The sequence below is a fragment of the Cygnus olor genome, chromosome 9 (assembly GCF_009769625.2).
Source record: "Cygnus olor isolate bCygOlo1 chromosome 9, bCygOlo1.pri.v2, whole genome shotgun sequence".
NCBI lineage: Eukaryota > Metazoa > Chordata > Aves > Anseriformes > Anatidae > Cygnus > Cygnus olor.
In genome coordinates, this window is record NC_049177.1 from 22585440 (window position 1) to 22602705 (window position 17266).

The following is a 17266-nucleotide window of genomic DNA, read 5'->3' on the forward strand; positions in this document are numbered from 1 at the left end:
AAGAAAACAGATGTAAGGCGCATGTGGACTCACGTAGCATAGCAAATGCTCGTTAACTTTCAATGTTGGTATCGTTTCTAACTGCAAAATGAACCCAAATCACTTTGCCAATGGTAGTTTCTGACTTTGTGAAACTTAGGGAGTCTTTGCCATTACCCTGCTCTCCACTAATGAACACATTTAGTGTTATTCATGCTTACCTGTTGTAATCTATTAGTGTTGTAATCTATTAGCCTTCCGTACAACATGGCATTAATCGTGCAATAATTGAAAAGATTAAGCCATTCACAATGCAAGGAAAAATTCCTGCAAACCTCAAGCCCTTCGGAGGTCACTGAAAACCTCGTGAACTTTGCACCCTTAATCACACGCCGCTGTTCTTGGCCAGCTGCTTTCTTGGCCAGCTATTTACTCTTCAGGACTGACTTTGATTTATCTGTGCTCTTCCTAAGCAGTCCAAGTTATGTAAGCCCCTACTGTTCATGGAGTCAAGCAGGAAGCTGTTAGCACATTGCTTTGAACTGGAGGAAGAAGGGACTTTTCCTTCGTGTGTTGAATGGCATGCTCATTATGCATGCAGCAGCATATATTCTGCTCTGCATTTCTTCAATACGTACCTAATCAATTGCTGTTTTCTACTTCATACTTAATGATTTCCAAAAAGCAATAGAAAAGGCTATTCGTTATTCAGTTGTGGGGAATACTTTGTCTAGATTAGCTGGAATGCAATTAGAATTCACCAGTCCAAAATATGGTTACTTAAATCAAATTAGGTCATCAGGAACTGGGAATAGTTGGCCTTTGGCAATTACCTTGGCTTACAGGAAATAATTTGATGCATGTTTCATGAAGGACTAGAACCAGCGTGCTTACTGGAAGTATTAAGAGTGAGCAGCGATTGAATGGGTAATCAAGAGTGAGGTAAGATGCTATAATTAGGAACAGTTTCTTTAGTGTGGTGACTAAAATACTGCACACTGGAAAGATTATTCAGATCTTTCCAATAAATTCTTCAGTGATCCAGGTTTGATGGTTGCTTATCTTATGGCAGTAATGCCTAACCTCAGACAGCATGTTCACAAGCAGCTTTCCCCTCCTGATGGAAGAAACTGATAAATAAACTGTCCTGCTACTGGTGAAGGTTGATACGAGGAGGGAGAGAGAAAGTATTTGGCTGCTGCTGCTATCTGCTACAGGAAGGGAGCCCAGTCAGAAGCAGCAGTTGTATTCCTGCTGTTGTGGCAGGGGTAGGTGGCAGCAGTGAGTGGTGAATATTTCCCAGCCGGGTGAAATGGCTGTTTTCCACGGGGGAAGCTGAAAGGCTTTAGGGAAGCATCTTCCCCAACTTGTAGGACACCATTTAGAGCAGATGTGCACAAAAGCTCACAATATTCCAACAGAAAATCAAGTTTACTTCCTTCTAATTTGCACCTAAACATAAATAAACATAAAGGGACATGGAAATGAGGGAAAGTGCTGACATAAAAGAAAGGACGGAAGAGATTATCCTTCCCTACCAGTCCCCACTTGCTCTTCTGTGGTTTTCCAAGAGCAGTTAGCAGAGGGATCACTCAACCACTAGGAAAACATGGACAACGTTAGCATTAAATACGTACATCACCTATCAGAGCTGATATATTTATAGGAGTCCACAGCGGGATGGAATGTTGGTAGTGACTCTGTGTTGTCATGATACTCTCACTGTAAAAGACAAGGAGAAAATACTGTATGCGTCAAGTTAAATGTGGAAAAGCAATTTAAAATAAATTAGCTGATGATAAGAGGGTCTGTAAAAACTGCAGTTAAAATTAAATACACTTTCAGAGGAATTGAGTTTTCTGATTTGTTCCTTTTTTCCTTTAACCTCTCCATGCCCTTTCCTCTTTTTAAGTCTTCATTCTGCAAAAGTTTAGCTGTGAAAATGTGCACCCTTACGCCTCAGGTTGCTTATTTGAAGGAAATTAAAATGTACAGAACATCTCCATGCTTTGCAGATTCAGGAAGATTTGACTGAAGAGAAGAAACGAGAACTGGAACGCAATGCTGAAGAGCCATATGGTGAAAATGATGAAAATGTGAGTACTGTGTAAACCCATAAACTCGGTGACATGACAGGATTAAACACTTAACACAGCTGTGATCATGTCACAGCGACACTGCACAATAATTGTAGTGGCTTTCTTTAGATTATAAACCTTAACATTTCACACTGTCTGAACTTCCTTTTGCTCATCCTTCCACCCCCACGTACATTTTTGCTGCTTGAAGACCTCTGAAAAGTTTTTCCTGTGTTTGGTCATTGGCTCTAACAACTCTGAGTCATTTTTTGTGTTCGTTAACTTCATCTCATGGCCCAAGAATAAACTATAATAAAACTGTCACTTCCATGGAATCTCTTACTTTTTTTTTCTTAATCAGGCAGATGAAAAGAATAATGGGGGAGCAGATCAAGAGCAAGAAATGCCAGAAGAGAACAACCAGAAAGAAGTCCATGAAGAAAATTACGAAGAGGAGGAGGAGGAGGAACGTGGAGCTGCTGCAGCAAAAACACGTAGACGAGGGGAGATGTAGTCCTCGATCTTTTGCAGCACATACATTCCTGATTTTAAGAAAAACTTTTTTAGGATATTTAATTCCCCAAAGAAGTTTGTGTTTTACACTTTTTACTTTTCTATTTAGATGCTCTCATATGTTTATATGAATACAGTATTTTGATACTCTAGATTAGGATTTCTTTTCTATTAAAGATGTACATAAACAGACATCATATAGGTTTCATTTTCTATAATTCTGGGCATGTTTTAAGAGGCCATTTTGTAACACATTTTCACCTTATCCAAGTCTGACAGGTGTTTGGTCTAATTTCAGATATGTTCAACGTCTGAGGGAATCTATCTAGTGCGTAAACCCAGTCTGTATTAGTCAAGTTTCATCTTCCTTGACACTACTTAGGGGACTGATGGCTGGCCACACTACTTGTCCAAGGCACAACCTGCAGTGCTCCTAGAGGCCTGCGGGCAGTTTCATTCATTGTAATCTCATGAGATTCTTCAAATCCTCCAAGATAAGCACATGCCCAGCTATTTGCAGGACCAAGCCTCTTACAGATGCAGGGCGGTTATAAAATATGCAAGTTTTACAAGCCTTCAGAATACAGCCAGGTTAACAGCTGCTCATTTTGGCAGCTGTTTATATACAGTTAAATTATGCATTTATTTTAATGAGCATACCTAGGTACTTCAATTACATGCACTACATAGCAGATAACGTAAATGGTGCTCGGCTGAGATGTGAGCTAGAAATCTATTTAGACTTGACGATCCGTTATGCCAAATCAAAACACTACAGCTGTCACACGAATGAAAATCTCCAGAAGGAACAATTTTGTCATCCTAGTTAATATATTATAAATTTGACTGGACAAATGTAATTCCATCACCTTAGTGACGTGCTTTCTGGAGACCGCAGAGGTGGTTAAGGCATTTTAAATGAGTTGACACGATCGGTGCAAGATGTTGAGCGAAGGCCTTTACCTTCTTTTACTTATTTATTTTTAAGTCTAATCTGGAAAGATTTCTGTGTCCTCTAGTGTGAAAATCAGACTAGAGACATCCTACAGGAGCTTTTTGAACAGCAAGCATCTCTAGCACTGCATGCCTAAATGTAAGGGAGAGGGGGGCGGGGAATGACACAAAATTGTGCCTTGGTAGGCTACTAGGAACATAATCACAGTGCATGAATATATACAATATTTGTATTGGTACAGACCCCAGTTATTTAATATATGTTATAAGGAGAATGGGAATCTGGATTTCCTAGGCTATGCCCCATTGCTGGAAATGGGGCCACAGTAGCTTCCCATGAAAGTGTGTGTTAATATATAAAAGGAGAAGGTTTGGGATTTTTCCCTTTTTAAATAATGATGCATAGCAATGTTTTTAGTTTAACTTTTTATATGAATGTAATTTAATTCATTTTTCTACTAACTCAATTATGTTTTATAGCTGGTTTCCATTTTTTGCAATTTTCCTGAGTATCCTAGACACAATGCTTATGTTTCATAGGAATATTTTCGTCAGCAAGTATTTTGGGTTTTAGTTACCATAAATCAGAGTTACCTTATGTATAAAAAAAAAAAAGTTTACATGATACTGTAAAATGTATAATATGTACATAATCTGCAGAATACAATTATTTTGGTAAATTGGCCTGTATTTTTAATGTCACTGTTGCAGTATTTAATTATTTGAGGCATAATAAAACTTGACTGCAGTCAATAAACTAGAATATAGTCACTGAACTTTCACAAGCGTGACTGCTTTATTTTGCCAAATGCTGTGTTCATACTATATTTTAAGATAGAGTACAGTAGAGACTGGCAGAGAGGGGAAGGGAAGGAGCAGCCATGGTGGCATTTGCAGTGAAGTGGAGCTGTGCTAAGGCCAACGCTAACAATAGTGGCAGCTTTAGCTGAGTCTTTCCTCCTCTTGCAGCTCTTGTGTTGCCCCATGGCAGAGGGCCAGGACTGGAACTCTGAAGGTACAGGTACAAATACTGAACTAAGCTGCACCTCAGAATACAAAGGGCTCTGTTTTCACAGTACCTCTCACACCTAGAGGTGTGCTTCATTTACTTTAATGACACAGCATTGCCTGTTACGGAACGTATATGGCAGCTTCAGTGCTGGTGGAGATGCTGAGAATGGAGACTGTCTGTCTTCTGTCTCTTCCTCTTCTACAGAAGTGGAAAAAGCCAAAATCATCTGCAGATGCAAATGATCTACGCTGTCTCTACCACTGTAGCATCGCCGTGCCAAAATAAGCTGCTGCTTGTTCCTCCGAAGTCAAGAAAGCAATTGCTGGAGCAATTCTCGGATGAGGTTACACGGGTGCTTGCACGTTTTGCTGGATTATGGGCCATACTGCTGCCAAGGCCCTTGGGCACAGAGCATGCTTACTGTGCAGCTACGATGATACCCTTTTGTTTGCTGTCAGGCAGTGGGGCTTCACTTGGATAACCTGTGACTCCAGCAAAAGTCCAGAACGACAACAAAACTGCCCAGAATCAGAAGCTACAGAATAAGGGATCCTATTATGTCTTGTGTGAGCCAGTGTTCGCAGCAGCTGCAATGTTTACTTCAGCAAGCCTAACAAGTTCAGCCAAGAAAGTCTTAATGAAAGCCTCTTCTGTTCTTTATCGAGGGCCTGCTCACTTCAGAGAAGGGTTACTAGACTGAAGATCAACTCTGAGTGAGATTTAAGTCTTGGCTGACAATAGCAGCGTGCAGGCTCCGTAACACGCCCCAGCTACCGCTCCAGCGATGACTGCTGGGGCTTCCCCAGGGCTCCCCGGCCAACCTCCGCTGCCGGCTGCCTCGGAGGCTGGCATGACTCAAAACATCATTCAATACAGTTCAAAAACAAACGCTGGCACAGGGGCAGGATTAGGGGAGCTCCTGCATCAGAGGACAAACAACGCAGAGGGTCTGTGTTTGTATCGGTGTCCCTCCAAAGGCTGCTGGTTTTTACCATGAATGTGTGAAATGTCTGATGGAAGCGTCCCCCTTCCTATCAGGGATTTTGGCTTACAAATATGAATAAGTTAGCACAGTTACACTCCTGAAAGAGCTCACATTCATGTCAGTGCTGACCATTTCACATTTGTCTGCAAGATGCAATTAAGAACGCAGCCATGTACTGAAGGAGATAAAGACGGTCAGCTTTAATGAAAGGTTAAACTTCACGGGGAATTTTATACACTGCCTTACGCCAAGGGAACAAAATGTCATAGATGGCGTTTTGGAAAAGGCAGCATCCTTAATGAACAAATGATACTGTTAGCCGTTATCAAAATCAAATAGCCGCAGTCATGTAAAAATGGGATTATGAAATTAATGCACAATCTGTCTGAGGTGCCTTATTGCACTGGTGTCAAAGTGGGTGGCAAGACCTGCGGTTTGTCCCTGACCTGCGGGACAGACGAGCTCGATCGTTCCTGGCAGGAGCTGCAAGGCACTGTCCTACCCCAGTAACTGCTGTGAACAGCCCAGGCCCTGCTCGTCTGCAGGAGAGATGGAGCAGCCCTGCTCGCATGTTGCAGTCATTTCTTGTGACAGGCCAGAAGCGCAAAGGCCCCAGAGACTGTTTATGCTGCTAAAGGCTCCTCACCCCCCAGACAAACCCCACGCAGATTTAGCTTTACTAACAGTTTTATGCTGCAGTGTCAAAGAGTAAACTCAGTTTCTGGGGAGACACACAAGCGCTCAGAGTGTTTGCTGAAAAGTTGGTGCAGAGCGCAAATCGAGGTGGACGAGTGCCAGAGACACCTCAGTGCACCTCCAGCATCAGCTCCTAAAAGCAGCAGTGGTGCCAACGAAAACTGCTCTATTCAAGTCACAGCTAACAGGGCCCGTGCCAGAAAACTGCCATTAAAGAAAGATTAAAGGAATTTTCTATTTCTCTGCGGGACCGACCAAGATGTGTGAGAAATGAACATATGCAAATGGCTACTGCAGCAGCCACACCGTGGAAAGCTTACGAGCAACCTCATGGCAAGTCCTGGACACCAGGGCTGCTTCATCAGCTTTTACAAGCTCAGCCCTGCACCAGAGCGATGCCGGGGTGCCGCTGGGATGTGGGGCACTTGGGAAGGATCTCCTGGGATCTGCGCTACACCTCTCTGAATGTCCAAATCTTTCACTGAGGAGCAATAATGTTACATGGCACCGCAGAAACAACTGACTCCTTTACACTCTTTGGGCTTCCAAATGCTCCAGAAGACGTGGAAATAGTTCCAGTTGTCTGACCGGTATGTCAGATGGCCACGTTATCCAATCGATTCGCTTGTGAAATCAGGGGACCTGGTGTGATGACTAAATAGGCTGAGATGTTTCCCATCTCAGGATCAATATTTTGATGTTTTTAAATGAAACATTGAAAATAATGCTGAAATTGAACACGTCTTTGTCGAAGAGCTACAGTTCACAGTGACAAATGGGAGACGCCACAAACCATGTTATTGCTGAAAAGACAATGAGATTTGTTCTAGAGGAAGTTTCTTTGCACTGGAATACTGGACTACATGATATCCGTCTGCAGTTTCAGAATAATAGAAGAGTCGCTTACAAAGGAATTTATTGGTGTTTTTATGTAGAGCTTCGTAAGCTCTTCCAGGAGGCACATCTAGCTCCGCTATCCTGAAAACTGAAAACTCCAAGAGGTTGTGCAGATTACCTGGTGGCTGTTACAAACCAAGGTGATTCAGTGCAAGCCCGAGGAAGGAATATGTCAGAGCTGCTAGCCTGCTTCGACCTGCTCTATCGATTCTTACTGTGATGTAATTAGTTGTTCCCCAGGTCGTTCCTCAGGTGATGCCACTCTGTCCGGTGCTCTCCTTGGGGCTTGACCTCACAGCAAAGGCCATTAAATTCACGCCTGACCTCAGTGCCTGCGACGTTCCTCATCGAGACAAACCTTCCTGTCATTTTGTTCCAGCTAACACAAAGAACTATTGGTCTGCCACTCTTAAATGCGACACTGAAAGCAGTTTTCTTGTCCTTTTCGGTGTCTTAGAGGTGTGGGATTTTTGATACAACATAAAGCATCACAGATGTATGGTCTAAGATCTAGCATGGGATGGATGTATTTTAAGTATCAGCACAGAGTCGGGCCCTAGTTTTCAAACCTTTCCGGTCACTTGCCTGCACAGGATGATGTTTTTCCTTCTGAAGCTGTTTTCTTGGGCTAGTTTTGTCCAGAAGCCAGCCAGCTGCCAGCTTGGCTTTCCGAGGGCTCTGTTGAGCTCCCTCTCTGTTTGTGTTTACTGATCACTCAGCCACCGATTAACACCCCATCTGTACAGGCACTCAGCACCACGGTGCGCTGCCATTACAAGCCAGGCATCAGCTGCTGAATTTGTAGCGTGACAGATTTCAGTCCCTCCGAACGCCTCCCTGCCTCTGAAACCCACAAACTTCCTTACAGCACAGAGCAACAAAAAGCGGGGCTTCAGCCCTCCCAGGGGGGCCTTGGTTTGCTCGGTTCCTCTGATTTCACGGGGAGGTGAAGCCCTTCCACACCGTGCATTACCGGGCCCACGTTCAACAACTCAGGGAGCAGAACCGCAGGGTATGCTCATCCTCTGCAAGAGAGGCCATCCATCTCACTTTCGGTAAATATTCCCCATCCCTCAAAAGATTTGTGCCCATATGGGCATCATCTCTTGTACCGTATCAATGCCAACTTTCCATTTCCATACAAACCACTTACAGTGTCCTCAGAACTGACAGGTCGCTTCATTACTTGCTTTTACCAACGGGTAGCAAGCACGCTAACAGCCGACGTAATGCAATACCTAATACCAGGATTAAGTAGAGAGGATTTCTCTTTAATATTGCATTAGCAATCGCAGATACCTTCCGTGCCTGTTCTAACTCCCTCACAGGATACGGTGTCCACACTTGTAAGGGAAGCTTGCTGACATCTGAGCAGTCAATAAATCTGCGTGTGTTTTTTAATGACCCCAAGAGTTGTTTCCACAGGTTCACATTACCTTCCCAACAATTTACCCTCATAAATTAGTAACTAACTTCAGGGCTTTTTAACCCGAGGACCTCATTTAGCTCCTTTGCATCTCTTCTAACTGTAAATCAAGACTCAGCGTGGGCCAGGCCTAAGCCCCCCGACCAAGGGAACACCACAGGGGCGGAGGCAAGGAAGCCCCTGGTGTGTGCCATCAACCTGACACCCACAAACCTCAGCAAATAAACCTTCTCCAAGGAAATGGGTGATCCAGGAGCTAGGACGCTAGGTTTGGAATAAGCGGTTTTGAGTGTTTGCTGCTAAATCCTGCATGACATTTGAAGTTATTTTCACATCTGTGTTTCAATTTTCTGTCTATAAATGGGGAGGAAAGCACTTTGCTATCACACAAGGATTAGATCAATAAGAATATATTAAAGATTCATATATAAGTACATTAAAATATCCACGCTAAGCTAATGCCTCCCATCTAAATACCATAAAATGCTCAGTGGGCTTTTGACTGAACCATTAAATGAAAGACTGTCAAATCCGAAACGTCCAGGAAAAAAAAACAGAATTACATTCTGCCATGACACACCGGGCAATTCCCATAAAATCGATGGGACTGCATGGCAGCAAATTGCCGGGGAGATGAGCTTTATTTCATGGCTCATAAATGAAGATGCGTCTCTAACAACCTGCGAGCCCTGACAGCTTTGCCTCTGGAGACAACCGGCCTCTCGGCCACCGCGGCCGCAGTCTCTGTGCCCGTCCTGCTCCGTCCCTTCCCTGCAAGGGGCCGATGTCTGGTCCCTAAAAACACCGTGGGACGGCAGAGAAGCCACCTCAGCACTCGGAGGGCCGACCCCACCAAAACACTTGGCATGTGAGGAGGATGCAGGTGGGAACGTGGCATCGTTCAGTCCAACTGCGAAGGCCTCAATGGTGGGGTTTACCTCATGTCCGCCTGACAACCTTACGCTTCAACCAACCAAATGTTTCATTAATAATCTTGTCACTGCACTTTAAAGAAGGAGACACGGAGAGGGAAGGCAGCGTGCCTGAAAGCAAACGGAAAATTTATGACAAGGCCACAAATTGAAACGAGAGCAGCGCTCCCACATGCCTTGAAATTTGTGTCCCAGTCCAGAGCCTAACCAAAACAGAAAGATAGGGCATTAGCTAGCTGGTTTTATGTTAGGAAAATTGTTAACACATGGCAGTCATCAAATGAGACTGGCAGCAACTGCGGCGCTACAAAATACATTACAAGAGGAAGAGAGGCATATATGAGAGACTTGGACTTTGGTGACTGTGCTGTGCTCACCGAACCGGTAGGATGGCTGAGTTTGAGGGAAAATGCACGTTAATATGCAAGATGTCCTGCGAACATGAGTAGCTTTGCTGCTCCCTTAGCTTGCTGGCAGAACATTTATCTACCCTTGTATGCCAGACGCCTAGCATGTGCCAATAAATTATCTCTTTTTGGATTACCATACAAATAACTTGTTTTGACACTGGCTGTTCAGTTAGGGACCACGGTGCCATCCTCCTGATTCAACAACAATAAAAGCCAACAGGGGATCTACACAAATTAGGACTTTGTGGCCGTAACTAGAAATAAAGGTCTACAGGAACAACAGATAAATTTAAATAAATTATATAAATCCCTGAGGTTCGGGGAAAAAAACAAAACAAAACAAAACAAAAAAACACTAAAAAAAATCAGAATTTTTATCATTTTTTAACATTACCTACTTCTTCTCACACAGAAATTAGAAGAGGCCTTTTTATCTGACAAAGCACGAGCTGCTGACACCTCAAGACAACAAACCAGCCTAAAACCAGCATGCATTTGCCTTCCAGCCAAGTTCCTAGCCTTATCCTCTCCCCAGATACCGCGTTTGCCTTCGGCTCCCTCCTTCAAGCTGCCAAATCCTCGCAGAGCCCATGTCAGGCAGGCACTTCCATCTATCTCTGCCTGATCTTTCAACTGTTTTCCTCTTCCATAGTGATTTTTCCTGATAATGATTTCTTATTGCCCTCCAAAAGACATTTGAATCTGTTTTCCCAGCTCATACAGCACAATAAATTATCAGGAATCAAATTAGCTATCAAAGGGCTAATAGACTTGCTCCTTCAAGGGCTAAATTAGTTTTATCATACGTTATCTGGAAGGGGGGAGGTTTAAAAACAGGTTTTGTTCTTCATTATGTATACTGAAGCCTATCTTCAGCAGCCACTCAAGGGACCAAGAAAAGTCAGTAGCTCAGCACAGATGGCCTTGAACTAAAGGTCAAATAAAAGAGCACGAAAAACGTGGAAATACTTTAAAAGTGTTCTTGCAGACAGCAGCTGCTGGCTGGAGTTACTTTTCTGTATGGGCTTCACCATCTTTGAAATGTCTTCTCAGTATTACCTCATGCAATTTAATTTTACAAGAATTTTTTGTTTGTTTGTTTAGCTTTGCTTTGTGTTTTAAGAGGGATTTCTGTTATCTCTCAATAAAGGAAAAATATTTGCTTTATTGTGAAAGGATTAGGAAATACAGATGGCTGAATTAGCTCAGACATTGTACAATATCAAAGCAACCTGAACTTTCCATTATACTGCACAAGGTCAACTAAAAAAGCCCTCAAAAACAAACTATGACGACTACTTTTCCCCGTATATAACATCTTGATTCCTACTGAATCAAGCTGAGTGGATGAAAACCCTATACTGGGTATTATTACATCTAGAAAGAACATTAGATAAATACCTATTGACTAAAATTCCTTTCAGCTTGTCAGATGATATCCAAGCAAACTAGTGTACACCATTTCTTTGACATTACTGCTTAAATACTGCTCTCAAATCACAGCTTAGTGCTGCACTCTGTGCAGTTTGTTTCACGTACTCATTAATACAGAGATTATATGAAAACAGAGGTATATATAAAATTGGTATAACCAATAGGGAACCTGGAACAGTTTTAAGTCACGTCAGTTTGCTGCCCAGCTGGGAAAATAAGTCTTTCCAACACAATAAGTCTTCCTTTCTCTGGGGAAGGTTGGACCAGAGGCCCTCCAGAGATGTCCGTTCAACCCAAACTCTCTTATAACACAGCCTTTCCATCACAAGCACTGCACAGAGTGCACCAACCACCACCAAGTGTTCCAGCAAAACACACGGGTGAGACCTGCATCAAAAGCAGTGGTGTTTGGTGAGAGGGGATGGCTGACCACACAAGAGTGCAAAACCTGCATGCAGCAACAGGGGCTGCTCCTCCCCACACCCAAACTGAGGAATGGCAATATTTGTAAGACTTTATTTAACACGTAAGTGACCGGGGTAAGATGAAACTTCGTACTTTTGCAGGAAAAAATGGTTAAACAGAGCACAACAGAAACAGGTCATGATAGCTACTTGGGGTGCTTTGAAGAGCTGAATGTGCTCCGTTGTACAGTACTTGTTAGAGCTGAGTATCTCAGGACAGAAAAGGCACCTTGTGAGTCTAGACACCCTTAAAATGAACATCTAGTTAATTCTAAGAAGTGCTGTAATAAAGGGATTTTATTCCTTTGAGAACTCCATGACATGGAATTCTTTGAAGCCACCAGGAGGCCCTCAAGAATAATTTGCAGAACCCCCAAAATTACCACAAAGAGCGGAAAAAGCACTTTAAGCCCAAGGCCTGCTGCCAGCTGCCTCAGGTAGGCTCTTTCAGGCATGCTGGACACAACAGGCTACACTTTCAGCACAAAGTCAACAACTGAGGGATCCAGAATGGCTTAAGGAAGAAAGAAAGAGCGGCAAATTGCAGCTGATTGTTATTGTCAAAAAAATCAGTGTTTCTCTGTGAAATCAGAGTTTCTTTTGGCTGTAGTTCAGTCCACAGGGAAAAAAAAAAAAAAAAAAAAAACTTTTTATTTTTCTCATTCATTTTAACTTTTGAGAGTTGCACTGCAGCTCATTTGCCCTGGTTTCGTGGCTGCTCTGCTCTCTGCTGTTGTCCTGATTAGATAGTTCAGGTGATACTACTTCGCCCAAGAAAATATTAATTGCTGTGGCAGCTTTCAGTGCTCATTCAGGTATCTGTCTAACAGCTGAACCACCAATTCTTTGTAGATCTATCTTTTCTTCCAATCAGTGTGCTTTGTTAAAACAGAGCTAGACACTGAAATGAATAAAAGGAGGTTCTATAGTGAGTAACTACAATTAGTACTGAGAGAGTTACAAAGCCCCCTGCTTTGGGAAGGATCCGTGTATGGGCTGGTGATATGCAGATTTGCCCTTCACCAATCTCTAGAAGAGAACAAGAGCTAAGCATATCTGAGAAACCCTATTTGTTTTCTTTGAAAGATTGCACCTTGGCTCTACTGCAAATAGCACACCATCCGTATAGCCCTATCTCAAACTAAAGGATGCGTCTCCAAGTAAATTAGAAAAACAATTTATTCTAAGGAAAGAGATGAATTATAACTTAATTAAAACTACACAAGAAGGCTGGGGAAAGAAGGATTAATTCAGGCCAGTCCTAAGGGAACTCCAGCCCTAACAGCACTTTGAAAAAAGACATTTGGTTACCATCCATCACCAGCACAGGAACTGCCATCAGTTATTCCCAGGGGGCACGACTTTTCCCGGGTAGATGGCTTCACAAATGTACCTCTTTACCACAGCGTGCTTCCCGAGCACAGAAATCACTCACTCCAAAGTCAGTTTGTATTTAGAAACAAAAAGAAGCAGAGATTGAATGGGAACACAGCAGCAGGCTACTTTGGAAAGATTTAGAGTCACGGCAGACAGCATAGAAGATGCGATACTTGCATAGCATAAAATGCACCCTTAATTTACAGCAAAATCGCCAAAGAGGGTGTTTCAGCATGCTGCCCCATGTTGGAGAGCAGACAGTACTATTGGAAGGTTGATAAATGCATGGAGAGTGTTAACCTTCAGCAATATATATCCTGTAAAGAAACTTGTTTACCAGCTGCTTTCCCCCAACAATGTCACATTCAGTAATTAATAACCCAAGCTTTATGGTCTATGAAAAGATGTGTTATAATTAGCTTACCTTGTTTAGCACCATGTTGCCTCCTTATTTGCTTCCATTTGCGTGTCGGTAGCTGTCCTCAGACTATTGGGAACGGGCTTCAGCAAGTCGGCCGAGGCTGGGGGAGCAAACCACAGTAAGTCCTGAGAGGCAAGCACTTGCACAAAACAAATTCAACCTCTGTGATCCCCCTTCCCTGCCAGTCCACACCCCAGCCCTTCATCTACTCTTTCTTTGGAGGCTCTGAATTTCAGGTCACCAAGTTTCACCTTGTTAGGCAGAGCCTACAGGTGCCTTGGTCAGCTGGCTATGCTTCTGCTCTGGGCCTTATAAGCATGTCCTTTACCAGCTCTGCTTGGTGGGAGCCTCATGGCTCCTGTCTTCAGCTTCCCGAGAGCCTCACAAAAGCCCTGCCTGTACCGGAAGGGCTGCCTTATATCTGGAGATGGCTGCGCAGGCCCCAGGCCTGAAGGAAAGGATATTTTTAATTTAGAGGCAGGGGAAGGAGGAGAGGGAGTAACAGGAAGACCAGTAGCAACTGGAATATGAGCACATCAGGAGTCCAGCTCACTTAGTGACAGGCCTTGCAGCAGCCATACTGGACTCCGGCCCTTCAGAGGAATCAGGCCCATGGAGGAAATACGCTTATAGAGGCAGAAATGGCTTTCATTTACACACAGATGTTTATAATTAGAAACAGAAACTGAGATATTTTTTCTCTCAGTATTGTCACGAGATATGTTCCACTGCAGTTATTTAAAAAAGGCCTGGAGTATTTCAGAAATGACCATTTACATAATTTACCAACCAAACCACGGCATGCTCCCAGAGCCCTGACGCTTCTCTCACATTACAAGCGGCCCTTTCTAGCTGCCCTTACTTCAAAGTTGCTTGATGTTAAACACACACACACGGAGTTACTATGTCCCATTATATTTTGCTCTAAGTGTAGATATTTGGGATATCGGGGGCTTTAATTACTTACCAGGACTTTCACTACTGCTAAGTACCACAGAAGACATTACCTTTTCAGCCATGTTTGTGGTTGCACACCTGAAAGTAACTGAGCACTGCGTCACAGTCACAAGGAAGGCATGTCAATCCATCTTCTGGGCCACCGAGGCATTACACAGTGATGTAGAGCTGAAATGTCTCTCCAACACCACCCTTCTAGCCCTTGACCAGGCTCTGTCCCAGCCCTAGGTGGTCCCTGGCCGCCCGACCCTCCGGTGAATCCCCGCGGCCTGGTCTGGCTCCTCATCATGGCACAAACCACTGCTGCGCAGCCCTGCCCAGGCTCACGCACGTTATACTAATGTTGTACTAACGTTATCCTGCTTCCAGCACCACAGCTCCTTCACCCATCCAGGCACTGGGATGTGACAATACAGAATTTAAAGGCAGGTTTAGGGTGGACTTAATTCTAGCCTTTTCAGTAACTGGCAGACCTCTGGGCAGTAAATAGACCTGACTAGAATAAATGGAATTATAACTGGAGACAAATTTGTCCTGGAATTATTCTGGTACGTTCAAGCTGACAAATATAATAATTAGGCACTCTGCTATTGTGAGTCTCTTTTTGGTTCAGAGTGCCCAAGTGTGATACTGTCGCAGGAAAAACCTTAGGACACTTTTATCTAATCTTTGCGGCACAGGACATAAGAAGTACTTTGAACACTTCCCTTTGTAGTTAAATTAATATTATATTCCAATTTCTCTCTGGGCATAGATCTATACTTCTGAACTTAAGCTGTGGTTTTAGGCTTGTATGCATTGCGATGTTTAGACAAAGACAATAAACAAAGCAAAGGAGCAGAGGAAAACAGAATGCCAATACGTCCAAGTTAGAATCGCTGGTAAAACATTAAGCTGAGTGAAGAACTGCAGAAGGTCTAAGCTCCTTATCCTTTGTCTTGTAGACACTGTTGATTTTAAACGTCCTCCGAGTTGAATTCATTCTTCTATAATCTTGTGCCCTGAATTAGACATCTGTCCTCACGAAGAACTCTGCCTTTGAAAGATTAAATAGGAACAGCTCATTCAGAATGGATGTCTGTTTAATTTAAATTATTTTACTGATTTATTTAAATCCACAGAACTTTTTGCTCCACCAACAGTTTTGCTTTGCCTTCATGATACCAAGCATACCACATGCAGTGGTGTGCCTGAGGGTGGAACTGGGAGAAACTGGGAGAACAGCTGGGCCTGGCAGGCAACAAAAGGCTTGCAGCAGCCTGAGTGACCGGACCCGGAGTTTCATGCTCAAAAGAAGCATGGGCCCAACACAAGGAAGGTCTCTGGAGCTACAAGAGTGGCACTGAGCTAACACAGAAGAAGATGCAGGATAAGACCCCAAAACTTAAAACTCAAAGACACGCAATGCTGAGGAAAGGTGAGAGCAAAGTACTGACTCTAAAAGGGCTTGGAGCCGCCAGTATAGATGCAGTCTCCTGTCTGACTTCCCTTGTGTTCAGAAGAATGGAACTTTGTACATTTTATACAGGAAATTGAAGTTGCATCAGAGAAACATCTGACTTCACCATCAGTTCCTTTTAATAGGAGCATCCTTAAACCGGCTCAGTGCTCAGGTTGAAAGGAGTAATTCCAGCAATCTAATAGAAAGAAAACAGACAGTACGTAGCATAGAAGTGGGAAATTTATTATGTTAACACACAATAAAAATAAAACGATCAGTGTGAAAAAGAAAAAAAAAAAAGGCTGACTGCACAGTTTCCTGTAGTTTGACCATTCAAGAACTTTCTGGTCATTCCCAATTTGTTACTATCCATGCTTGTCTCGTCCCTGGTATGGTCATTACATTTATTTTTATAGCTGCTTTTATCCAAAGCATATGTTTTCAATGGCCTTCATTCCTTATCTTCAGTGCTTTCAATTACATAATGCAGCACGGTACCTGGCAATTCCAAAGCAAATGTATCTTGGATGATAGATTACAAATGAAAAATGAACGCTCTGAGACATCTTAATAGCTTATTTCCACCCATGCTTCCTGCCAATGTGCCTCTGTGTCTCATACATGTATCCAGATAGATCAAAACATCAGTATATTCAGTATATTCACCAGTCGGTATATTCACTGCATTCATTTTTAGTTTCAGTGCTGATAGCCAGGAAATCATCAAAAATGCTGAAGGTTCTTTATTGAACAGCAAAACTTAAATGGCAGTGATTGAAAACCGCCTTACATAGACTAGAAAGTATTTGATTTTAATCAGTTAGGAAGGAAACGGTAAAACAAATGAACATAGTCTGATCTTCAGAAAGGTCCTCATGGGAAAGGGGAGAGTGCTCTGCTTCTCAAAGGTTAACAGCCTCACGGTGCCCTTTCTGGGTACCCGGTGCCTGATTTGCGAGCTGGTTGCTTCCTGCCTTCCTCTCGTCCATGCAGAAGAAAGCTGTGCTTCTGCAGCTTTGAAGCCAGTGGAAGTTTTGCTGTTAAATTAAACATGGGAAGGACTTGGGTAGTCACTTGTGTTAAGTGAGGGAATAAGCAAGTACCGAAGGCACCACTGTCTGGCTTCACTGATACACAAATACCACAAACAGAGGCCAGAGCAGACCAAAGAGAGAAAACCAATCCCTTCTGTGCTGCAAGAATGTGCCAGCTGCTCCAGGGAAGAAGTGCAGAAACAGCAACCTGGGGGGGTCACTTGTGATGTCCCTATACCTGCTCTGTACTCCAGCA

The 17266-nt window shown here is 43.2% G+C and overlaps 1 protein-coding gene and 1 long non-coding RNA gene across 3 annotated transcripts in view; one reads left to right on the forward strand and one right to left on the reverse strand.

The window, feature by feature from the left end:
* The window catches only part of GOLIM4 (golgi integral membrane protein 4), a 32441-nt gene extending 28141 nt beyond the window's left edge, over positions 1–4300 (forward strand). For both annotated transcript variants that reach the window (XM_040566944.1, XM_040566942.1), the window contains 2 exons: positions 1995–2075; positions 2419–4300. In XM_040566944.1, coding sequence (XP_040422878.1) covers positions 1995–2075; positions 2419–2571 — 234 coding nt within the window. In that variant the 3' untranslated portion in view covers positions 2572–4300. The remainder of the gene's footprint in view (positions 1–1994; positions 2076–2418) is intronic.
* LOC121074611 lies at positions 5–17091 on the reverse strand. The gene is made up of 3 exons (XR_005822436.1): positions 14586–17091; positions 13582–13678; positions 5–1701 (listed from the first exon to the last, which is right to left on the reverse strand). It is a non-coding gene; the product is annotated as an uncharacterized LOC121074611 (long non-coding RNA).
* Positions 17092–17266: the final 175 nt, after the last annotated feature.